Source organism: Chionomys nivalis, chromosome 6 (genome assembly GCF_950005125.1).
Source record: "Chionomys nivalis chromosome 6, mChiNiv1.1, whole genome shotgun sequence".
NCBI lineage: Eukaryota > Metazoa > Chordata > Mammalia > Rodentia > Cricetidae > Chionomys > Chionomys nivalis.
In genome coordinates, this window is record NC_080091.1 from 25,897,841 (window position 1) to 25,923,498 (window position 25,658).

Genomic DNA, 25,658 nt, shown 5'->3' on the forward strand with positions numbered 1-25,658 from the left:
AGGGGGTAAGACCTAACTGGGGGAAGTAGCAGTGGGCCCTTGAAGGTTCTACCTGGCAATCTGGCAGTGGTTCTGGTACCGTTCCCTGGACTGCTTCCATGCGAGCAACTTCTCCCACATGTTCCTGCTGCCACAGACTTTTGCTTTTTTAGTTTTTTTGAGACAGGGTTTCTTCTATATAGCCCTGCCTGTCTTGGAACTCACTGGCCTTGAACTCACAGAGGTCCGCCTGCCTCTGCCTCCCGAGTGCTGGGATTAAAGACAAGTACAGTCAATTCCCCACATCCAGCAAGATATTGTAAAACCCTCTGAAGCCATGAAGCAAGCTAAGGTCCATCCTCCTTTGTCAGGCACAATGAGTGCAACAGTGTGCACACAGGACAATTGTGCAAATCAGCCTGAGTTTGCCTCATTCCAGTGTACGTGGTGCTGTGACCAGTATGAAAGCAGAGGGACAGCCTTTCAAACAGCAAGGGGTCTTGAGGCCTTATTTTCCTATTTTGTTGATAAGGTGAAAGCCGGCATTAAAATGGAAGTCTCAGCATCCACGTTGGGCAGTTAAGGTGAAAAGCACACAATGGGTGGTTAGGAGCCTCTTCCAGAGGACCCAGGTTCAATTCCCAGCACCCACATGGGGACCTAACACCAGTGGCAAGACACCAATGTACATAAAATAAAAATAAATTAATATCTAATTCCTTTAGTGTATGCTGAACATGTATGAAGCCTTGGGAACAATGCCTGGTTCCACTGGTAAGAAAGCATGGTATCATCATTGGTGGCATCTTTTTTCTCTGTGGTACAAGATAATTCTACAGCTGATGACATCTTAGATTTAATGAAATATATTACAAATATATTCTACTTAAACCTTTCTGTATTATCAATAACAAATATTCTAAGCCAGATTTTCACGTATTTTCTATTTTTTGAACATTGGGGAAATCCAAGCAGCCTTTTTAAAGGTTAATTGTTGACTGACTTTTCTGTCCTGCCTGGATCCTACAGTCGTTTAGTCCCAAAGAAATCACACAGAGGTCAACATTAGTTATAAATTGATTGGCCCATTAGCTCAGGCTTCTTATTAACTAATTCTTATAACTTACATTAGCCTATAATTCTTTTCTGAGTTAGCTAGCCACGTGGCTCAGTACCTTTTTCGGCCAGGCAGTCACATCTTGCTTCCTCTGAGGCTGGGTCATGACTGCAGACTGAAACTTCCCTCTTCCCAGAATTCTCATTGACCCGCCAATACTTCCTGCCTGGCTACTGGCCAACCAGCGTTTTATTAAGAAGAATGCAAGCGACAGGATAAAAGACCATTGTCCCACAGCAGTTAATTTTATTTTTTACTTTGATATTATGCCCATAACCTTGTTCATTTTACAATTCCATGTGTGTTTCATGTGTGCACGCATGTGCCTGTGGCCGAGGGTGAGACAAGGCACTCACCCTTGCACAGCAAGCGCTTACCCACGGAGCCATCTCCTCAGCCCCCCAACAGCTCCATCTTAGAAAGCATTTTGGAAATAAAGAGTTCCGAGTTTTGTATATTATGAATGTTGTAGGTGGCTCTGTTCTTATGGAAAGTGTGATTCACCCAGTGGATTTGAGGCTCAGCTTATGATGTGGGCCAGAGCCAAGGACAGTGAGCTAAGGGGGAAACAAGGCAAACAGCCTGGCTCTCTCACTACTACTAAAAGAATCCAAGCTTCCAAAGACTTTAAGAACTGGTTTATTTAAAAAATATATTTTAAAGGCTTTAAAAAAAGCAGTCCAGTCTTCAACAGCTCATCATCATTTAGCACAGTCAAGGCCAACCAGGTCTCCCCGACTCAACAGCTGCACCTGAGTAGAGAGACGGTTCTAAGTCACAGCATTTTACCAGTCACGCTGCTGAAACAGGCTCCAGCCTGCCCAGTCAAACAGTGTTTCCAGTGCTTTACAGACCAAATGAAGTGATTCCTACAATACGGAAACGCTAAAATGAAGTACAAACGGAGAAAATATGGAACTTTTGAGATACAAAACAAACTTAAAATACAGTTAAATAACAACTACTGACTTTGGTCTTTTTTTTAATTAAAAAAAATTTAAAATACAATTTTTAAAAAAAAATTCTAAGTATGTGTGTGTGTGCCTATGAGTACCATCGCCTGCTACAGCCAGAAAACGGCATTAGAAGCCCTGGTGTTGAGTTTCAGGGTGTTGTAGACCACCTGACGTGGGTGCTGAGCCCCAAACTTGGGTCCTCTGCAAGAGCACCAGGTACTCTCATCACTGAGTCGTCTTCAGCGCCACCCCCAAAAGTTTTTAAAGCAGCCCGTGACTGTGCCACCCAAGCTAGTCTTGACCTTATGGACTAAACTGATCCTCCTGCCTCAGCCTGTGACATAGCTCGGGCCAAGAACAAATACCAGAGCACCTGGTTCTACATTTTTAAGTAGAAATATGGGGAGAGGAACAAAGCTGGCCCTGTTGTGTGGCACCTTCACATGCAGCAGCATGCCAGCCAGGCCACCAAACACCCGGGAAGCTGGAGGAAGACTGGCTGTGTGCTCGCGGCTGTCAGTCAGCACTCTGATCCAATGTCTTCAGTGAGGAAGGAGGGTGCAGGACAGGACGGAGCTCAAATTCTGTGAGCAACCCTCCGGGAAACATCTACTTCAGAGCGCTGGGTCAGATGGTCTGCAGCTTGGTAACAATCAGTACGCGCACTGTCTGGTCAAAGGAGCTGCAGATGCAGAGCCCCCTCTTGTCAGGACTCCAGTCCAAACTCGAGACGGGCTGAGTGGACAAGGTCACATTCTGCAGGAGGCTGACGGAACCTGCGACTCCCATCTCTACTCCCTCCGAATCTTTCTTTGACCGATGAGTGGGGTATTCACTAAAAACAAGATCAAAGTGGTCAGAGAGCAGTCCCGGCACTCACTGTTGCAATAACAGCTGATACTGACCATCACTGTGACTTTCCAGTACTGACCTATATGAGTAAAGACACTGTCTCCCCTGAGCCCTAGGCCAATACACCCAGGGCAGTGAGTACTTTCCCCGCAAACCTCTCCCCAGCACCTCGGCCCAGCATCTTCAATGTGAACACCGTAGGTTGGCCTGACGGGGTGCTCTCCGCAGTCTTTTTTTCTAATTCTTTCCTAAATTTGGATTGCTAGAAATGGCAGGCAATGTGTGTACAAGGGAAAAAGCTGTAAGAAGCACTTACAGCACTTCCACAGAAAGGACTGGTACTGCGCCCTGACCCCAGAGTGCACCATTCAAACCTGGCCTGGGGACCTTCTCCGTACTACTACTGTGGGAACGCCACTGGGGGAGATTTGTAAACCACTGCATCCACAAAGGAGAAGGCAATGGTGAGAACATATGATTTTCTTTCCAGCAGAAAACAGAAACTTTTAAGCTAAGAAGAGGGAAAGGATAACAACTAAATAAAACCTGACAGAGATCTGAAAGGTGGAAAAAAAAGAAATAGCCTTCTCTATAGACGTGGTCCAAGGCTCCAGGGCAGTGGTTCTCGACCCTTCTGATGCTGAGACCCTTTAGTTCCTCATGTTATGGTGACCCCCCCAACCTTAAAATTATTTTCATTGCTACTCCAAAACTGTAATTTTGCTACGGTTATGAATTGCAATGCAATTCTGTTATACAACCCCTATAAAAGAGTCAACCCCCAAAGGGATCACCACCCAAAGGTTGAGAACCACTGCTCTAAGGTACCCCACAGGAACCCACTGTGTATCAATTAAGATACTTTATGAATGCAAAAACCCCACAACTAACTAAGCAAAACAAAACAAGCAAATAAAAACAAAGAAAAAAAAAAAAAACAGACCCAGAGTTGAATAGACACAAAAGGATCAGACACAGTAGAAATGGAGGCGAAACCACAGGTAGAAAACACTTTCTCTTCCTTTTAAACCCAAATCATTTTACTTAAAAGGAACAAAATATTCACACACACACACACACACACACACAAACATGTCTTAAGTAAATACTTTCCTCACAACTCTTAGTAAAACTTTGTAGTTATTCAGCATTAAAACAGGGCCACGTGTGGTTGTGTGCACCTTTAATCTCAACACTAAGAGGCAGAGACAGGTGGATGTCCAGAAGTCTGAGGCTGGTTGGTCTATATAACAAGCTGTGGGCCAGCCAGGGCTACGTAGGGAGAACTATCTCAAAAACAAAACAAAACCAAATTGGTTCTTAAGTCTCTACATTATCTATGCAAGAATTTTTGTTGTTTTTTTTTAAACAAGGCATGGAAACTCATTTGCATTTCTCGCCTGGCTCTGTGAACGCTTCCAGTCTAACATGAAGGCAGAGTAGCAAGCAGACACAAGTTCCACTGCATCTTATTTCAGCCACTCTCTAGACAGCGTCACAGCAAAGCTCCAAAGTATTTACAAAGTACACAGGTCACTTGTCCTGACGACTGTCAGTGCCCACCTTAAGATGGCCTCCCGGAGTTGGGGAGACCCCCTCTGTGGTTAAAGCGCTTCTCCGGGAGCCTGAGGACTGGGGTTTAGACCTCCAGAGCCACGTGAAAATACAGGCTGCCTTGGTGACACCTGCGCTCTCAGCCCTCGGGAGGCAGACAGAGCAGGGTAACTGTCCCTGGGTCAAGCAGGAAGCTGGCCTAGTCACAATCAGGGAGCTCCCAGTCAACAAATCAAGTGGAGCGTGATCAGGACAGACACCTGATGCAGGTTTGGGGCTCCATATGAACACATAGCGGTCAATTTCAGGGGAGGAAAAGCCAAGGAAAAACTTCAAATGTCTAGGTGCATACACTCTAGCCTTAGCAACATAAAGAAAAAAAAATCTAGCTGCCACTGTGTCCAGTTATGGAAAACTGGTACTAGCTCCTTTAGCAGACTCAAAAGTTGGGGAATCAAGGAAACAGGCACAGCTGAGCTAATGAGACCTGCAAAACCTAAGGTAAGACTGGATTAGAACCACAAAAGAATGGAGTGCAAAGCTTCCAGGATCAAACGGTCTACCCACCCAGCATCATCCCAGAACACCCAAGACACGCCTACTGCTTTTTGCTGACAGAAAGCAATCGCAAATTAGTCAGCTAATGTTCTAAGTTCTCTAATAAGTACTATCTCACTGCAGCCCTGTGTTTCAGCTTCTAAAAGGAGCTTAGAGAAGGTTTGTAAATGAGGAAGTCCAAGCTACACTGAACATGCTGTTTTGTTTTTTCTATATAGTAGAAAATTTAAAAATTAAAAAAACTTTAATTCTGAAATATCCTTCAGTAACGAACTTAACATTTTCTGAGTAATACTTAGAGATTTTTTGTCACTGCTAATAAAGTTTTTAAACCTTCAATCTGTCCAAGCCCTGCTGAACTGGCAGCTGAGCTAGCACCTAGTCCTTGGGAATCTCGGAACACACACACGACCACAGCTTCCACACTAACTCATCCTGCCTAGGTTTACAGAAAAGAAACTCTGTTGATAGAGGCTGCCTCTGCAGACCAACCAGGAGCCTGGGGCTGCTTTCAGCTCTACCACAATGAATTTAGCAAACTCATTACCCAGACCTAAGCAATGTAACCCACTCCCCGACTTGAGAGGAAATGTTCTAATGACTACGAGGTAGTGTTTAACGAAAGTCTTCAATCAAATTTAAAAACAAAGCTATTCCCACCATCACCCTTCTCCCTTCCTTCCTCCTTCGTCCCTCCCTCTTTTTATTTTTTGAGATAGGTTCTCACTCTGTAACCTAGGCTGGCCTGGAACTCATTATGAAGTCCACGCTGGCCAGGAACTCGTGGCAATGCTGGCCCCATCTCCTGAGTGCTGGGATTATGGGTGTGAACATGTCCACCTACAACTTCAAATTCATGGGGGGAACCACAACTCTGTGTCGCTCAAACACAGAGATATAAGTACAACAAATATATTTACTGTGTCAGGTAAGGGCGAATTTTTATTAAATATAAAATAAATACATTAGCAAAAGAAACTATTTAGAAAGCCAGTTACTAACAACACTGAAAATGAAAATCATACCAAAATGAATTAAGTCAAGTGCTAGAGGAGAAAAAGGTTGTGGACTCCTACGTCAAACCCAGAAGTAACTCAAAAGGACTCACTACTTCCAGAGGTGAAGACTGCCGGCGCCTCCCGCTGTCAGAAAGAGCTCTCTGTTCTGAGGCAGGTGTCGAACTTGCCATATGGTGGACTTATGGGCCTGCTCAGACAAGACACACGGGGTTAAAGACTAAACAACACCCTGGAGAGAAGACTCAAAAACAGAATCATAACCACTTCGACTGTCAGGAAAGAAGGTTTTGCTGCTGCTTTAGTTGGTCAGGCAGTTTCGCTGAGGAGTGTAGTATGGGTTGGCGGTGGGCCTGGCAGGGCTCCTTTGACTAAATTATCCGGCACTGTCCCGATAGGCCTGCCTGCGAGAGTGGCCTGAGCCTTCTCTCTGGCAGTTTCCAACCCCTCTCCTTCGTCCATTTTCAGTGTTTGGCGATATTATGTGACAGGAGCTTCTCTTCCCATCCCCTGCTCGCTCTTCTCCAGGCTTCTTGGACCTGGCTGGGGACTCTTCTAGACTTGAAAAATTCTATGGTTTCAGTGAAAATGTGCCTTTGGTACAGTATTTTCTTTCTTCTATTCTCTTAATTATACGATCTGGTCTGTTTACGGTGTCCTAGAGCATCTCATGTTTTGTATGTATGTATGTATGTATGTATGTATGTATGTATGTATGTATATGTGTGTGTGCAATGTAACAGGATATAAAAACAACACACAAAATTCAGCAGTGTTTAATATCTAATAATGGTCTTGCAAAAAAGAAGCTGGGGCAAGAGGAAAGAACCCAGTTCACGGTAGGTAACTTAAAAAATAAAAACTTAGGAATAAACATCACCAAGGAGGTGAACAACCTCCACAGTGAAAAGTTAAGACTTTGAAGAGGACACTAAAGGCTGGAAGGATTTCCCACGCTCACAGACTGGCAGAACTGTTACAGTAATGGCTACATTATAGAGGACTACACCCATGCAAAACACTCTTCCTTCAAGTTGATACTGTTCTTCCCAGAACTACAAAAAGCAATTAAAAATTCAATGTAAGCACAAAAGAGCTAGAACAGTCAAAGCAGAAAGAGTATGTCTGGGCATGGTGGTGTACACCTTTATTCCCAGAACCTGGGAGGCAGAGACAGGAGGATTGTTGTGAGTTTGAGGCCAGCCTAGTCTACATAACAAGCTCCGAGACAGCCAGGACTACATAGAGATACCTTGTCCAAACAACCAAACAAATCCAGAGTAATGCTAGGTATTATAGCTGTAAACTGAGCCACTCTATTCCTGAGCTGCTGAGAGCTGTACAATACTAGAAAAAAATCAGACACATAGATCAGTGAAATATAATCGTGGTAACAATGATGTCTAAAGTACACACAAACACACACACAGCTTCTTCAGTAAAGAGACAGAAAAGCATGATACAAACACACATATGATGTATTTAGATTCATATCTCTCGTCCTGTACAAAATCAATTAAAAATGGATCAAAGACCTTAATATAGGAATAGAAACTATGAAATTGCTGGAGGAAATACAAAATCTACAAAGAATTGTAAAACATTAAGCAATAAAGCAAAAGGTCACCCAATGGTCAATGTTTTCAAAAGGAGAAATGTGAATGGCAACACATCCTTGAACTGTGTTTAACAACCTCAGCCATGAAGGAAACACAAATTATAACTGTTATGAGATTTCGTTTCACCTCCGTCACAGAGACTATCATCGAGAAAACAAACAACCACTTTCTGACTGGACTGAAGACCTGCTTCACTAGATGGGACCCATTACCCGGCACCATTAATGGGACCCAAACCCTGTGGCTAGATAGGCCACAGGCCCTACAGGAGAACCCCCTACTATTACTCTGCTAACAGGACACAGCATTGAAATGACTCCTAAGGACGCACTGTTATGCCCATAGAGCTCAGCTCTCATCAGAGGAGCTTCTTCTTGCAGTAGAAGGCAATTAACACAGACACCCATAACCAGCGACTGTGTGTGCTCCATACTCTTTTCAGGGCTTGGGGTCTTCCCAAAAGAGGAGGGAGGAAGTCTGTAGGAGCCAGGGATGATGAACAGCTTAAAAGAAACAGTATTTCCTGGACACAGCAGGGCAGACGCACACACTAACTCACACCAGCTCTGAAAGTGTGCACACGACCTACACACACTCAAGACAGACAAAAGCCCTAGTATGATTAGGGCAGGTGGGCAGGAGTTCCACCCAACCTGAGGAGTTACTGGCATCTGAGAGCTGCTAGATGAGGTGACCACTCCCTAGGGGAGAGCCCACACTCAAGAGTGGCTGGGCAACACAAGCTGAACTCATTGGATGTTGGGGTGGGGGGAAGAACACAAAAACAAGAAGGTGGGTGGATAGGGAGGTGGAAGATGTAGGAGTTGGGGAGGGGAAGTGAATATGACAAAATAAATTATATGGAATTTTCAGTTAATAAAAATATTATTTAAGAAAGAAAATGAACAACAAATGATGGCAAGGACATGAAGAAAGAGGAACCCTTACTGCTGGGAATGTAAAGATGTAAAGTGGAACAGCCAACAGAAGTGAACAAGGAGATTTTTAAAAAAACAACCCAGTTATACCAATCCTGGATATAGAGCCGAAGACTCTAAGTCAACATATTACAGAGATGATTGCACATCGACTTTTACAGCTAGGTTATTCACATAGCCCAGGAATAGAACCAGGCTAGACAGCTATCAGTAGATGAATAGGTAAAGAAAATGAAGTACGTACACACAATGGAATTTTAGTTCTTCATTAAAAAGACAAATACAGATGTTTTCTCTCAAATGCAGAATCTAGGATTAACCTGCTCTGTCTGTGCAGATCATGAAAGCTGAAAGTGTACTGAGAGGAAGGGAGGGCTGTTAATGTGTGAGAAGAGGGGACACTGAGTAATGGAATACACGGACAAGAAGGCAGAAGAGGGAAGGAGTTGATGGGGAAAGGGGGACCAGAAAGAGGTAAGCAGGGGCATGCGGAAAGCACTGGAGGAGTGCGCCGAATAACAGTGATGCATAAGGACACACGCTCAATATGCTGCATCTATTTTGTTACTAATACCTTTCATATCTGGATGGCTTTTGTCATTATTTAAATGTGTTAATATATTCCCTACATTAAAAAAAAAAGGTAAAATATATTTCTTTAGGAGAATAAAGATAGGCAACCGGAAAAGGCCCTTACTCACACCAGTAAACCCCCTCCAGCATGCTGGTTTGCCCGGGGTGGGGATGAGGGTGGTGGTGATGGTGGGGGTGTGGTGTGGTGGGGTGGTAGTGGTGGTCATAAGGAGAGAGAGCAAGGGAGGGGAGACCCAGGGAGAGGGCGGCACTGCTCTGTAAAGCAGAGAAGCTGCTATTTGAGCTAAACCATTTCACATCTCAGTGGCTATGAATCTTGAGATTTAATTTTCAATCATGTGTATGGGGGTGGGGTAGGGAGTCTGTGCATGGCAGTAGTGCCTGAGGAGGTCAGAAGATGGCATCAGATCCCTGGACTTGGAGTTACAGGGCGTTGTAAGCAGCCTGCCATGGATGTTAGGAACGTGCCTCAAGTCTTTTGAAAGAGCAGTGAGCGTTCTTAACTGCTGAGCTATCTCTCTAATCCTGAATAATTCCACTGAGCTGACTATTCACTTGAAAGCAGGGCCATTAGCATATAAAAACATGAACCTCAAAATATACACTTTAAGTGTATGAGATTAGGTTCGTACTGTCCAAATGAACTTGGGAGGATACTACTGTATGTAGAAAATAATAAGTGATTTACAAACAAAATAATTTAGTAATAGAAGATTACTAAATTCTAAAATGACACTGACAAGTTTGTAGTTACCTTGTTATGAATTTATTTCACCTGACACTAGCAATTTATGCTTCATAGCAATAACTGCATCATAAGATGACACAAAAGCACAAAGGAGGAAGGTGTGTGAGACCCCAGGGCATCCACAATGGGGGAAAGAACTGGAAGTAACTTCTTTCCTGAGCAAATGGCACGTTTGAGTCTCATGGAAACAAACCACCTGTAGCTGCTTTCCTTCTTATGCTTCCGGAAGGAGGGCCACATTCCCCACCTGTCTCTTGCAAGTATCAGGACATTTTGGGGGTTTTGTTTTGTTTCTTTCTCTGTGTAGCAGTCCTGGCTGCCCTGGAACTCATTTTGCAGACCAGGTTGGAATCGAACTAACAGAGATTTGCTTGCCTCTGCCTCCCAAGTGCTGGGATTAAGGATGTGGGCCACCACCTAACAGGATGTTAACATGGACCGTAGCTGCTTTATTCCAGACATTTCTTTTTTTGTGACAAGTATTTTCCCTTTGTTTTTCTTCCTTATTTATTTTTCTAATGCTATAAATCAAAAGCCTTTCCCACTAAGCTCTCTCAAACAGAAGTCAAAGTATAAACAGAACACTCTTGACTATCTATTACGTCAAAACCACAGTAATCAGTGTTTTAAAATAAGTCCACTTAAAAAAAATGAACAAATTAATTAAAAAGTTTACTTAATAAAGCAAATCAGAATATAAAATAAAATGGGTTGAAATAACAGTGAAAATGCAATTTATGGAAAGTACATTATTAGTTATTAATAAACATATATTTATTAGAAAACATCAAGCTAGAATTTCCTGATCAAATTCTTGGTATCGGCAAGGTTTCTTTCAATACAAAATAAGATTCCTAGCTAACCAAGATAATTGTTATAATCAAGAAGTATAAAGCTTGCAACCTTTGGAAAAGTAACCTGCACAAAAACACCTAAGATCCCACAAGCACGTGACAGATAGAGGACGTCTGGCGACTCACTCTGCGTACTAGTCTAGAATGACCATCAGCTCTCCACAGAGAGTCTCTCATTTACCTTTTCTGTAACAGAAGCAAAGCCTTTGGTGGGATGCTGTGTTCGCATGTCAAAGACGTGGAACTTGCCTTCCAGAGACGTAGCTACTAACTTATTCATACTTATGTCCTTTCTGTCAAACTCCAAACTACACACCTGAAAGCAAAGAATATATCTGTTACTGTTATTGATAGGGTCTTACATTCTTTATTTGTTAAAGACTGGGTATGGGTGCTTTGCCTGCTTTCATATATGAACACCAGGTATGTGCTTGGTACCCAGGGAGGCCAGAAGAGAGGGTCAGAATCCCTGGAACTGGAGCTACAGGCGTTTCTGGGCCATCATGTGTGTGCCGGCAACCAAATCCCGATCCTCTGGAAGAGCATTCAGTGCGCTTTACTACTGAGCTATTTCTCCAGATCTTGTTGGCTCTTTTAAGTTATCTGAATGGCTTTAAATGGTGCTTGAATATTCATTAAGCCTTTTGAATCTATAATATAGCAAAAATATTTTCTGTTAATTTCATCAATAAAACCATGTTGGATTGCCTTGTTCACTAGAAGTCACAATGTGATGTTTTCATTATTTAGCACAGGTAGTTGAGTTAAGGCTACCTTCAGAAATCAGAAAGGAAGTAAAGGTGTACAGCTTCAACACCAAAGCCCAAAAGCACTTGATGAAACTTCTCCTATTCCAGCAAGTAAAAGGTGACTTATTTGCTCATTTTGATAACATCTGTGTGGTCCCCATGGTCCTCAGATGGGCTGTAGGCACCACTGACTCCATGGACTTTGTACAAACCATATCTGAATATACAATCACTTTCTTAAGAGAGGATGCTTGGTGCCGGGCAATGATGGCGCACACCTTTAATCCCAGCACTCAGGAGGCAGAGGCACGCAAATCTCTGTGAGTTCGAGGCCAGCCTGGTCTAGAAGAGCTAGTTCCAGGACAGGAACCAAAAAAAAAACTACAGAGAAACACTGTCTCGAAAATCCAAAAAAAAGAAAGATGCTTGGCCACCATTAGATTCAAGATGATTTGGCCCTGAAAGTTTAACTTTTGGTGGAAGACCAAGAGACATGAGTCAGGAGAAGGGATCTAAGAACTTTGTAGTGGCTAGACACAGACAGTAAATGCAAACATTTCAGAGAAGCTAGACAGCACAGAAATGCACATTACCCCATTTTTAATATTTGTCTCCCAACGCAGTGACATGTTTCTGAGATCAAACAGCTTGATATCCCCATTGTCATAGCCAGCACAAACAACACGTTCTTCTTGATTATAAGCATTGCCTGGAAATCAAGATACTTTTCAGGTCTTCATAAATCCACAGTGAAGTCTGCTAAGAAAAACTGTTACACATATAACTTGGGACAGATGTAAATTTAAAACATTATACTGGGGATAACTCCATTCATCAATCCTGACAGGTGATGGGGAGCATTAATTTTTAAAAATGCTTACTTAGCACAGTGGTGCATGCCTTTAATCCCAGCACTGGGGAGGCAGAGGCAGGAGGATCTCAGTGAGTTCCAGGACTGTTACATGGAGAAACCCTGTCTCAAAAAACAAAAACAAAACAAAACAAATGCTTACTGGAAATTCTATGGCAAAAGTCTACTTCAAAGTGTTTACAGATTCTAAATGGAAAGGAAATGCTCTCTTAGGCTGGAAATACAATTCAGGGCTTGTCTAAGCAGGGGCAAAGCCCTATGATCCATTCCATACCTACAAACACAGACCAACTACAGTTCACAGACAGTTGTGCCTGGGAAGATACATATACTTGTTCTTTTTCATTCCTTGGTAGGAGTTATATATGAATGTAAATACTGTTTTAAAATTATTTTGCAGAATATTTTCTGGTTATTTTATCTTTGCAGGAAACTCTGTAATCAGTTGGAGTGCATTTTTAGTGGTATAGATGACCATACCTAGAATTTAAATGTGAAGTTAATCTCAGCATGCCTAGCTCTAGGGTGGTTTTCCTGTATAGCTCTTGCTGAAGAAAAAAACGTGAGGGATGAGGCCGGTCGTGTCAGAGTGTGAGGCCCCAATGTCTTCCACCTCAACTGCCTCCAGCTTCCTACTGTAAGCTCCAGGCCTGCATCCCACTGTGAGCTCTTATAGTACCAGTGTCTTGCTCCTGCTGTGCCCCGAACTGACCTCACGGTTCTCCTTCACCACTGCCACACTGCGTGTGGAGCTTTCCAATGAGCAACAGCTTTCCCTCCATGAGCAATCCCAAAATGTCCCCACCGTGGACAGGATCCTTTTCCTTGCTCCTCATTTTATGGGTACAGAATTGCGAACACAATTTATTCGGCATCTATCATATGAATCATTTTCATTGCTATATATCTTCTTTACCTGCAATCCTGTCTAAAACTTCTGAACTCATCTCCACTATACCATTTGCCACCCGACACTATCATCACCAGTGACATCTGAGATGTTCTGGCTCAGAAGTTCTCACCAAGCACAGACCTTCCAAGGCCGACCGACCACTACGTCCAGTCCACCCAAACAACTGTGCTTTTATGGTGGCTATGGCAACTGTGGTGAGTTGTCTCTGTGGCCATTCTCGTCACCATCCCCTTCCACGGCACTTTGCAGTTACTCCCTATGCTGAAATTTCTCCACCAATTTAATGATAAAAATTCTATAAATCCTTGATCTAAGCTCAAAATGACTTTTCTCCCTCTGTGTCATTTCTTCCTCTGCGTCTCTCCCTCTGTCCCTCCCCCTGCGTTTCTCCCTGTCTTTTCTTCTGCACCTCTCTGCATCGACAGATATCCCTTGTAATGTTTTATTACTTCTGTTTTATCCTTAATAAAGTGGATGCCAGTCCATCTTCACTAAACCGTATGCCCGAGGGTTCAAATATGACTCAGTTTCACTACTGCATGTCCACAGCAGTTACAAAAAAAAAAAAAAAAGAGTAAAGCCAAGCATGGCGGTGCTCATCTGTAGCCCCAGTTAGTCAAAAGACTGAAGCAGGAGTATTACTCAAGTCCAGAAGTTTGAAGCTAGCCTGAGCAACATAGTAAGATCTTGTCTCAAAACAACAAAACAAAATAAAAACAAAAGCTCACAAAAGCCAGGTGTGGTGGCACATGCTTTAATCCCAGCACTCAAAAGGCAGAGGCAGAAAGATCTCTGCCATTTTGAGGGCAGCCTGGTCAAAAAGAAAACACAGTTTAAAGGTAAATATGGAGCTGCATCCAGCAGTGCATGCCTGTAACTGCAGCTAGCCTGGGCTCTGGCCCACATCTTTTACAGTCAAAGGCAAGCACCAACATTGACGGGAATAATCAATGGGCCTTATAAGTGTATTAATAAAGGGTGACAGTTATCAGACTAACAAGCATTAATTATGTAATGGCACAACCATGTTCTAGAAAAGAAATACACTATGGAAAACATGTGACAGTTTTTAGGTTATCATTTCCATTTGAGGCTTTATTTAGCCTTATTAATAGCATCTGGTACCAAACTAGGTCAGTATTATCAATGAAACAAAAACCTCTCGTAATAATATTAGATATTTTAACACTCAACAATCTATGCACATCCTAAAACAGTGGTTCTCAACCATCCTAATGCTGTGACCCTTTAATATTCCTCATGTTGTGATAAGCCTCAACCACAAAATTATTTTCACTGCTACTTCATAACTGTAATTTTGCTGTTATGAATCATAACATAGATGTCTATGCTTTCTGATGGTCTCAGGCGACCCATGTGTAAGGGTCGTTAGACCCCCACAAAGGGGTTGTGACCCACATGTGGAGAACCACTGACATAAGAGCTTTAGCATTACCTTACTGGCTCCTCAACACTATTAAGTAAATTCAACTAGCACCACTGTGTAAATACAATAACCGAGAAAGAGTGCAATCTGGTGACTTTCTCCAAGCCACACAATAAACAAAATGGTAAAGATGCAAACGCTAGCCTGAGCCTGATGTCAGCTACTACGACACTTGCCTGGATGACCTCTCAGAATAATCCACAGAACAGATTCCTAGAGACCACTGGGACTTTCCTAAAACACAAACTTCAAATGCAATAACCTCTTCAGTAACTTACCAAATGCCACGGTCCAACAGTCTCTCTTGTTTTCTCCTTGCGCGGGTTCCATGTTAGCAACAGGATCATCCTTTTGCCTTGGGTCCCACACCTTGACAGTTCCTGCCATGAATAAAAGGGAGCTGGCAAAATAGTGACTGATCACATTTCCCGTTTGCATTCTCATGCCAATGTGACATGTGCCAATACTGTACATGTTACAACATCTGCAAACTATTCATGCTTTTCTGACTTCAAATTGGTTAAGCTGTACTCGATACCAGACATATTCCATATGCTAGTGTTAGAAATGATTCCTATACTAATAGGTATACATAGAAAAGCACACAAGTGCTCCTAGGCTATCTATAATAATGTCTGACAAGGCAAAGACAGGTGTATAATTCAAAACATGCCTTATTTTCCTGGTTCACACTCAAACTAATGTATGTATTTAGAAGACTGGAAGTGTTATTTCTACTTCATGTTTTCCTTACTACACACATAACCATTGGTACTTTTCTTATGCAGAAGAACAAGCACTGTTATTACATTTTCACATGCGGTTTTAGAATGCCATTTCAACTGCTCGGGGAGGCAGTTCATGGCAGAGTGACCAGCATGCATGAGGTCCCAGCCTCACTTGTTGGCATCAGAGGAAACACCACCACCTATTTCATTATATAATTAAGCTTAACTTTCCATAACAAAATAGCGAGGAGGGAACTATTAAATAAAATTAGCCTAAATTAAATTTTAATCCTCTTATATCAATGGATATTATAGGATTACTAACTTGTGCGACTGCCATAATCAACATAAATGCATGCAATGAGATGGCTAACAGGCACACATCTGAGAAAGAACAGGGAAAATCCCTGAAAGAGACAAGAACTTAAGACTTATCTCCATGCATAGAGTTGGTCATTAAAAGGCTAAAATCCTGCATAGAGAGGACTCCCACCAATCTGACAGAGATTACCACTCAGCTACAGATTTTACACAAGCCACCATGACCTACAATAAGTTTTCCACACTTGAATTAGCAAAGAACATAAAGGTGATTCATAATACAAAATAAGTTAGTAGGCAAGTGGAAATGGCATACAATTTCTAATCTATAAACTTACAGGAAAGAACAATCAGTATCAGGCAGTTAGTCGCTCATCCACCACAGCTGACCAGGTAGATAGGTACGATGGGTGATTTAGAAATCCACTTTATAAGTCATAAAATATTTATCACCAAGGAGTTACATACATAACAATAATCACTTCTCCATAATTTCAAACCACTCTCCTAAGAGTACCCAGAAAACTTAAAAGCACAGTGCACGGTTATTGCAGAAGCATAGTTAAGCAGAGTGGTAGAGCCACACGATGGAATGGTGCAGCCGTCAGTCACAGTTACGGAAACAGAAGCATCTGTACACGACAAAGCATAAGGTAAGATGCATCATCTCAATGGCTGTGGCAGCGTAGTGAACTGCTCATCGTCTTTCCTTCTGTGTCCCACACGGTTTCCATGAAAAATTAATTTCCAACACACCACTGCACTTGAGTAACCACTAGAAATTATCTCATTTTTGTTATAAAATAATTCTTTTATAGAAACTAATACATCTCCATGTGAAGTAGCAAAATCTGGGACTCCATGGCAGTCACTGAGATCTGGCCTGTTGGTCACTATCGCTGAAAGCCAAGCTGGTGCCTGTGGAGCTTCTACAGGGCTCGGGGACAGGTCACAGGGCATGTTTCCAGGCAGCTGTCCACCTGACACTTTCTGAAGAAGAGAAGGAAAGGCTGCCACCCAAACCACATCACTGTCATCCACCCAGAGGACTTCTGAGTCTGTCAGAGTCAGGCCATGATTAGCTGTTGAACTACTCCACACTAAAATACTCAGGGCTATGACTCTCCCTGAAAATACACAAGAGTCTGAAACAAATGAAGAACGTGCAAAAAAACTTGCCTACTAGAATGCAGATGCACAGATTGGTAGCTGCTGAGTGAGGCCAAACAAAGAGGATTCCATCAGACAGAAGTTTCCATTAAACGATTGTTTAATATTAAAATACACTGACTCACCATCCCGGCTGCCGGTCACAATTTCAGGTGCTCCTTCCCCAATTCCAAGTCCACCTATACCATCTATAGTGTTTATAATTTCTTTGTGGCCCTTCACAGAATACACTGGCATCTCTGGAGCTTCCAAATTCCTAAGCAAAAAACATAGCTACTTATCACATGTGGCCTAAAAATCAATTCAAAATAAAATAAGATGGATCAAACACTTTAACCCAAGACAGAGACTCTAAAAACGCTAGAGGAAAAGAAGTAAAACACTGGGTGATACAAGCAAAGGCAAGGATTCTCTGAAAAGAATGTCAATAGCACACAAACCCAGGAAACAGACCCACAGAGACACAAATGGGAAGGTTATACACCATGAAATTTTATTCAGTCATGAAGAAAAATGAAATCATGACATTCATAAGAAAATGGACAGAAGTGGAAGCCATTATGTTAAACAAATAAGCCAGAATCAGGAAAAAAAATAACATGCTTCCTCTTATTACGTGAATATAAATTAAAAATTATATGCACACACACATGTGTATAAATGCATTTGTATGTTTGTATGTCGGTAATCAAATTGGAGAGGTTGGCCAGTAAGACGGCTCAGCAGATTAAGACACTTGCCACCAAGTATGACAACCTGCACAGAAGCCCAGATGGTTCAAAGTGTAAGAGAAAACAGACCTCCAGAAGCTCTCTTCTGCTCTCCACTTGTGCGTGTAAATGTACGCACACAGACACAGACAGACACTGACTAAAATGTGAAAAAAATCTAAACAACAAAACAAAACTCGAAAAGGGGGTCGGAAGGGAGGAAGTGGGCAATGGAATATACACACTAAGGATATATCCTGCTCGCCACGCGTGTTGGGGCACACCTTTAATGCCAGCGCTCGGGAGACAGGAGCAAACAGACTGTTAGTTAGAGGCCAGCCTGGCCTAGTGGTGAAAATCTGCCACTCGACACAAACCCTCCAGTCCCCTTGCCCAATAATGAAAATAAGACGCTGCCTCTTTTTTCCATTTCTTTGAAACTCTGTGTCAAAGTCTGTGAAATGACAATGTGAATTTAACAGACAAGCTGTTAAGATCAAGGAGAAATTATACCAGTTTCGTTTTGATGTTCCTGTTTTAAAACAGGCAAGTATGTGAGTGGAATTTAACTATAAAGTAGTACAATCTAAGTGATAATCAGAACATCTTATTAGGCAGGGTGTGGGGGCCCCTCCTTCTAATCCCATCATAGGAGGCAGAGGCAGAGGCAGAGGCAGAGGCAGAGGCAGGCAGATCCCTGAGTTTGAAGTTGGTCTATACAGTAACCTCTAGTCCAGCCAGTGCTACAGTGACCCCAACACAGAAACAGTCAAGCAGCTCAGATTAGAAATGAGCTAATAACAAACTGGGTGTAGTGGCTCACACCTTTAATCTTAGCACTTAGGGAGGAAGAGGGACAGATCTCTGTGGGTTTGAGACCAGCCTGGGCTAGCGCTCCAGGACATCCAAAGCTACACAGAGAAACCCTGTCTTAAAAAAAAAAAAAAAAAAAAAAAAAAAAAAAAGATTTTTCTGAAAAGCAATTAAAGAGAAATATGAATTCATTCAACTTTAAAGATTAAGAAATAATTCTAAGTACAATATTTTATAGAGACAGTGGACACAGTTGTGATTTTATTCATTCAAAAGCAGGGTTTTATTGAGTTGCTCAATAGACATTTTCCTAAAAAGTTCTGTCTAGATCTTAAAACATTAAAAACTAACAAAAACTTGAATTGCAAGTTCTGCATGGAAAAAAATAAGTGTATTGCTCTATAAAGCCAAACCTCCGGCTAAGATGGCATTAATTGCTAGTACCAAGTAGCATGTGAGCCAGAAGAACTGGTAACACTGTTTCGAGTTCTAGAGTTTGGTGATCTTCTTAAACCTTTGACCTTTAACTTTTGAGGTTACAACATTCCCCTACTCCTTACCTCCAACCGACCCCTCCTAGCTCTTTCACATTCATGACTGTTTGTTCATTGTTATTACATGCCTATACAGACATACACATACGCATTCCTACATGTAGTATGAAGAGCTCAGGATTTACAACAGCCCTCATGATTTTAGTTACTTCTGGAAAATATCAAAACATTGGAAAGAAAAATTTTAAAATGGGAATTCTCTTTCAGAAGGGTAATGAGCCTACCAAAGAGAACACGTAGCCCACTGGTGTACTGCTCAATCATCTCACCATATATGAAGATTTCCATCAAAATCCCCAGTAGCTAAGTGTCTCTGCTGCAAAGACGCGGCACCAAATGTTCCACACTTAATGGGCTTAGCCTTTTCGATCTGGACAGAAAGGAGAGAGGACACTTATATAAGCAGTTACTTACAACCACAAGGTTAAATACATTATATACAAAAGCAATTAAAACATCCTCTGATAAAAATTATTGACCTCTTTAGTCAATTTTGTTTAATTTAGAAAGCATATCACCATCAAAAAGAAAGGTTATTTTTGAAATAGGATCTTACTGTGTAGCCTTGGTTGGCCTTGAACTCAGAGCTCCTAGGCCACTGACTTCTAAGTGCCAGGATGAAAGGCATGTTTTGGCTTTTTTCTGGCTATTTTTCTTTTAGGTTGGGGGTGGAGTTTATTTACTTTTATGAGTATGGGTAGTTTGTCTTCATGTATGTCCACGCATATGTCCATGTGTATGCAGTGCCTTCAGAAGCTAGAAGAGGGCACTGGGTCCTCTGGAACTGGAGATACAGGTGGTTGCCATATGTGCTGGGAATCAAATCCAGGCCCTTTGGAAGAGCAGCCAGTGGCCTTAACCTCTGAGCCATCTCTCCAGCAAATGGTCTGAGACAAGGGCTCTCACTTTGTAGCCCAGGCCAGACACAATCCAAACTGATCTAAAATCCAGAGATCCTGTGTCAGCATGGGATCAGAGGGGAGGGAGTGGAAAAGAGATGCACAGGGAATGATTGTTGCTGCTGTTCTTATCTCACTGAGACTTGAGGACCTGGTGTGATGGCTCACTCCTGCAGCCCCAGCACTCCAGACATGAAAGCAGAAAGACAGTTGTGAGTTCAAGGTGAAGTTAGGCTACATAGTGAATTCTAGGTCAGGCTGGACTATAGAGAGAGACCCTGCTTTAACCTCTCACAGTTCTACAAAGCTCTAACATCTCTGCTGGTGGGCATGTAAAAAGGCTCACTACCTTGAGTCGTGCAAAGCTCTCAGCAGACACAACAGAGCCATTATTTCTTGAAGGATACAGGAATAAAGTTGTCCATGAGCCTCTAGTCCTACCTAAAGGACCTAGGAGGTGCTCAATACTCTCTAAATGAGAGTTTAAGCACACCTCTCTTAGCCCTTCAGCACCAAACCTTGGGGCAGAGAAGCCAGCACTAGAGCCCTCTCCCCGGTCCTCCCTTTCTGTCCTCTGGGTTTTCATGTGCTGTATGTCTAAGACGGTGTCCAGTGTCACTTGCACACAATCACAGAAACAGTTTTCATATACTGAGCATATGACAACAGACATCATTCTACATGCTTTCTCTGGAAAAGACCATTTTTTTAAAAACATGTACATCGCTGCAAACTGTTCGGGATATCACTGTGTGTGCTTGTGAGTGCGGAAATCAGAAGAGGACTTCAGGTATCCAGATCTATCACTCTGTTTTCTTCCTTTGAGACAGGGTCTCTCACTGAACCTGGAGCTAAGCTAGCTGACAGCAAGCTGCAGGGATCTTCCTGTCTCTGTCCTCCACATGCAGGAATCACAAGTGTACAAATGTGGCTGGCTTTTTATACGGCCACTACAGGTGAAAGCCCAGGTCCTCCTATCTGCACGACAAGTAGTCCCTAAGCCTTACACACAGTCCAGGGTACCATTTCCTAAGCCCTACACCCAATCCAGGGTACCATTTCAATTGAGAAGTGATGGCCCATACTTATAATCAAGGGCCAAGCCAACCTCAGGCTCTCGTTCCTAAGTTCTAAGCTTGGAAGAGTGAACAAAATGGTGGAGGAATAAATTAAAGCTAATTTCAGATTTCTCTATTTTGGTTTTTTTTTAACCCTCATTCATTTTTTTTTGCAAGAAAAATACATTGTATCATGCTTCCCTCAGAGTTTCTATTTTCGTATCAAAAACCAGAAACTTAGGTATTACCTGTGTATTTTTCAAGAATCAAAACTCAAAACAGTTGCCCAGAGAGGCTGAGCTCTGTTGTATCTGGATTTGGAAAACAGTCTTGTTTCTTCTGAGCTCAGACACTGATAAAAGTCAGTAACTAAGGGGACATCACAAACACACAGGTTCATGAAGCACACAAAAGCAAGACTGTTAAATTTTTTTCTATGAAAAGTGGTAACTTTAATAAAATACTAATTAGTTAAAAATAATGATCTACTTGGTTAAAATTATTTCACACAAAAAACAGCCTAAGAAATTGGTAAATATGATATTGAGAATGACCATCAATGATAGTTTATTTGGCCTAGATTTTTATATTCTTTGCCAGAAGCATATGCCAGCATGACTAAAGAAGCTCATGATCAATAATTGCCACAGGGCTATTTTCGCTCTGCCTGTGGGCGGGTCTACTGCCACCTGTCAGTACTTCCTCCTCCACATCCTGGCACTACTTAATTAACACTGAAAGGTTTAGTCAGACAAACGCTAACAAGCACCGAATGCAGGAGCGCAGGAGCTAAAACACCAAAGCCTCACCAGCTCACTACCAACCTCACCCATGACTCTTTTTCAGGGATGTCTTTGTCCATGCGGTACCTTCGTGTACATTAGAAAAGTTGAAGTCTTGGGAAAGGATGACGAAGGGACACTTGGATAGACACTGTTACGTGGCCCTACACAGTGCTCAACTAGGGAAGGAGGCCCTGGCCTCCGTTTATTTATCTTAATGTATGCGTACAGTATTTTGCCTGCATATATGCCTGTGCATTAGAAGCACGACTGTTGCTGAAGAAAGCTAGAGGAGAGCATCAGAGCCCCTAGCAGTGCAGCTACAGTGTGAGCTGCCATCTGGGTGCTGGGACATCAAAGCTGGGTCATCTGGAAGAGAAGACAGAGTGCTTTAACCACGGAGTCATCTCTCAGTCCCCTACCCTCTAATTTTATCTGTTCAATTTTTGTTTGTTTTTGTTTTTTGAGCCAGGCTCTTACTATGTAACCCTGGCTATTCTGGAACTCACTATGTAGACCAGGCTAGTCTTAAAGAGATCCTCCTGCCTCTGCCTCCCGAGTGCTGGTGTTAACGATGTATGCCAAACTGCCCAGCCTCTTGCCCTTCATTTGTACCCATTCCTTTAGCAATAAGATGAAGCGCCAGAAAGGAAACGGCTGATTTGCTCCTCTTACATGTATCTTGTGTGCACAGGCTTTGGTGTAAGCCTTGTAGTAATCCACCATAACACAATGAGCATGACTCCTCCTATTGGGGTAAGGAATCCACCTGGTCCCACGGTTCTCAACTCCGGTACTACTAAAATCAACCAGCAGAAGGTCACATTTTTAAAAGTGGGAACAGGGCATGGATATTTTAAAACCTGTATGTAGCCAGGATTAGCAGTCAAGCACACACAGAGGACTTGGACACAGGAAAGCCACGGGCCATGCATTTAATCTGCAAGCTTTTCTGCTGCACCCCCTCAATAATACAAAACAATACAATGCAATAGTAAGTTCTGAAAGGTGCTTTGTTCCTGATGTTCTACTTGCTTTTTAGAAGGAAATGTTCAAGTACCTGCGGTTCTGTTTTGGCACAGGACCTCTACAGGAGTCTCAGTAATTTATGGAATGAAGAGGATTCTTGGGGTTCAGATCATGTGTGATACTCTCTTTTTTAGCCCTACCTATATTTTCTAAATGTTCTCTTATAAACACTTGTTTCACTTAAAAAATAAATAAGCTTGGCGGTGGTGGCACACTCGCCTTTAATCTCAGCACTCCGAAGGCAGAGGCAGGGGCAGGCAGGCGGATCTCAGTGAGGTAAAGGCCAGTCTAGTGTACGGAGCTGAGTGGAGCGAGTTCCAGGACAGGCCAGTGTTGTTTACACAAAGAAAACCTGTCTTGCAAAACTAAGTAAGTAAGTAAATAAATAAATAGAATTCATAAGATTCTTCAGAAATTAGGACAGCAGAACACTATTTCACTTGGAATAGCTATTACTGAAATGTATAAATGGGCCATAATCCTTGGGAAAACAAAGCGCAAGTCTACAGATGCTTTCTGGCTGAGGGTTGACTGGCATTTGTTCCTAATGCTTCATTTTAAAGTTTCTGTCACGCCAACGTTGCCCATGTCCAGAGTCCTTAACCCACACTGACTAGCAATTCCTACACCAGTATATAAAACTCCCAAGTTCATTTATTCCTCTTTCTTTTAACAAATGTGCGTTGAGTCGCTGGTCCTTACAAATGATACTAGAGGGCATTGTCCCCATTCTCCAGCTTACGACCTAGAGAAGTAACACTGCCTGCTTACTTCTGTACAAAAGGTCAGTATTATAGGGACACAGAGCAGGAAGGGCTTCCTGTTAGCTCACCTGAACTGGCCACTAGGACAGCAACAGGTGACTGTGGGTTAAGGGATGAAGAATACCGGCAAGGGAGAAAAGACCAAGCCATGTGTAGATTCTCCAAGTTGAATGCTGGCTACAGAGTACGAATTAACCCTGAAAAGAGGCTCTCAGCAAAGCTCACGGAGAGAGGGAGCGTCACATACCTTCTCATGCAAGTTTATGTATCCGCTACCTGTCCTAAACTCATCTGCAAGCCAACTCTTCGCATAGCTCACCAACACCTCAGTGAGCCTGGTCATTTGCTTCAGTCAACCCAAATGGAAACAGTTTTCAAAACTGTAACTACAGAACCGTTAGCCACAGTTCGGCACCATAGCACATGGCCTGTAATCCCAGCCCATTGCGGAGACAGGCATGAGGATTATTAATTTGAAGCCAACTGGATAACACAGAAAACATCCATCTCAAAAAGAAAGCAAAGGAAATGTTAGTTATTTTCATCATTCTGTAACTGGCTCACTGGCAGCCTTCTACAAAACCTGTCAATCTGGTCTTGCATCCTTCAGTGGTGTCCTGTTTTTCTTAAAGGAAAAAGAAGGATAAATCTGTCAAAAGTCTTAGAGATCTTGCAAAGGTCCCTACTTACCCCTCTTTTTCAGTGGATTTTGTGATTGTTTTTCAGATAGGGTCTCAAGCGGAAATTCTCCTGCTTCTACCCCGAGTGCTGGGATTAAAGGTGTACACCACCACTTCCAGAGTGTGTTTTGTTTTTTTAAAAGATAGTAAACAGCCGGGTGGTGGTGGTGGCATGTGCCTTTAATCCCAGCACCCAGGAGGCAGAGGCTGGGAGATCTCTGTGAGTTCGAGGCCAGCCTGGTCTACAAGAGCTAGTTCCAGGACAGGCTCCAAAGCTACAGAGAAATCCTGTCTCAAAAAACCAAAAATAAATAAACAAATAATGAAAAAAAAAACCCTATCTCCCATTACTATCAAAGAGCTTTCCCACGCGCTGTTTCTTCTGGAACTTCATACGCTGACTTTGCCCTAATTAGTTTCTGCTCACCCTAAACATTTTTACTCTCATTGAACTGTGTATTAGAAAACTCGACTTGATTTACATTTATGCATTCTTGTTTTGCCTGTTTTAACTGACTGTCTCTTCCAAAAGAAAATAAACTCCACGAGACCCGTGACATTGCCATTCACATGCCTGGGACTATCAGGCATTCAAGTGATACTTGTCGAAAGCACAGGGTATTTATCTGTCTCCACAGACTTCGTTGTAGGCATCCCGATGCTTCCTAAGCTCTGCTGCACGACACGTGCGTATATTGCATATACATACTAACAAACTACAACTGCAAAAACCCTAAAGGTCCACGAACGTAACCTTGAAATCTCAACTTCACTTCCCAGAAACCTAGCAACAGACTGCACGGAGGGTGGCAGGAGAAGGGGCTGGCAGTGAGCCAAGGTACTAGTTCCTTAGTGAGATTTTGGGATGGATGACAAAGTTTTAAGCTCGAAGTATTTCTAAGTCTGTAATCTCCTTCTTTCTGGTCCTGCTGAGCCCAGAACACTCACGCACGCCCCAACAGCCGTCCACGCCTGCGCCCACCTCCCGCAGCAGCTTCAGGTCCCCGCGCTGGATCTCGTACACCTGGATAACGCCGGTTCCGCGGGCGAAGTTGCCCATCGTCACGAACTTGGCACTGCAGGGCACCCATTTGCAGTCGAACACCGTGTAGTTTAGGCCTTTTTGAATGTGCACAATGATCTGAGGCTTCTCGAAGGTGGACATGATGCCGAGGAAGACAGACACTAACCTGGAAACCAGACTACAAACATCGCAGGGGCAGTTTGTCCCTCCCTAGTCGCACTCTACCCGGACGCTCAAGCAAGTTGGGCTTGCGTGTCTCTGATGATGCCGGATGAGCCGCTGAGACGGTACCAGGTGCTTCTCCACACACGGCACAAGGTGACTTACTGCCTTTACCACAACGTTTTCAAATACACACGTT

At 42.8% G+C, this 25,658-nt stretch overlaps 1 protein-coding gene across 1 annotated transcript; it reads right to left on the minus strand.

The window, feature by feature from the left end:
- Positions 1–1,332: 1,332 nt before the first annotated feature.
- On the minus strand, positions 1,333–25,543 carry Dnaaf10 (dynein axonemal assembly factor 10). The gene is made up of 8 exons (XM_057773149.1): positions 25,256–25,543; positions 19,331–19,431; positions 17,110–17,240; positions 15,044–15,145; positions 12,128–12,243; positions 10,967–11,101; positions 6,125–6,222; positions 1,333–2,887 (listed from the first exon to the last, which is right to left on the minus strand). The coding sequence occupies exons 1-8, from the start codon at positions 25,436–25,438 to the stop codon at positions 2,680–2,682; spliced, it is 1,074 nt and encodes a 357-aa protein (XP_057629132.1). The 5' UTR covers positions 25,439–25,543; the 3' UTR covers positions 1,333–2,679.
- Positions 25,544–25,658: the final 115 nt, after the last annotated feature.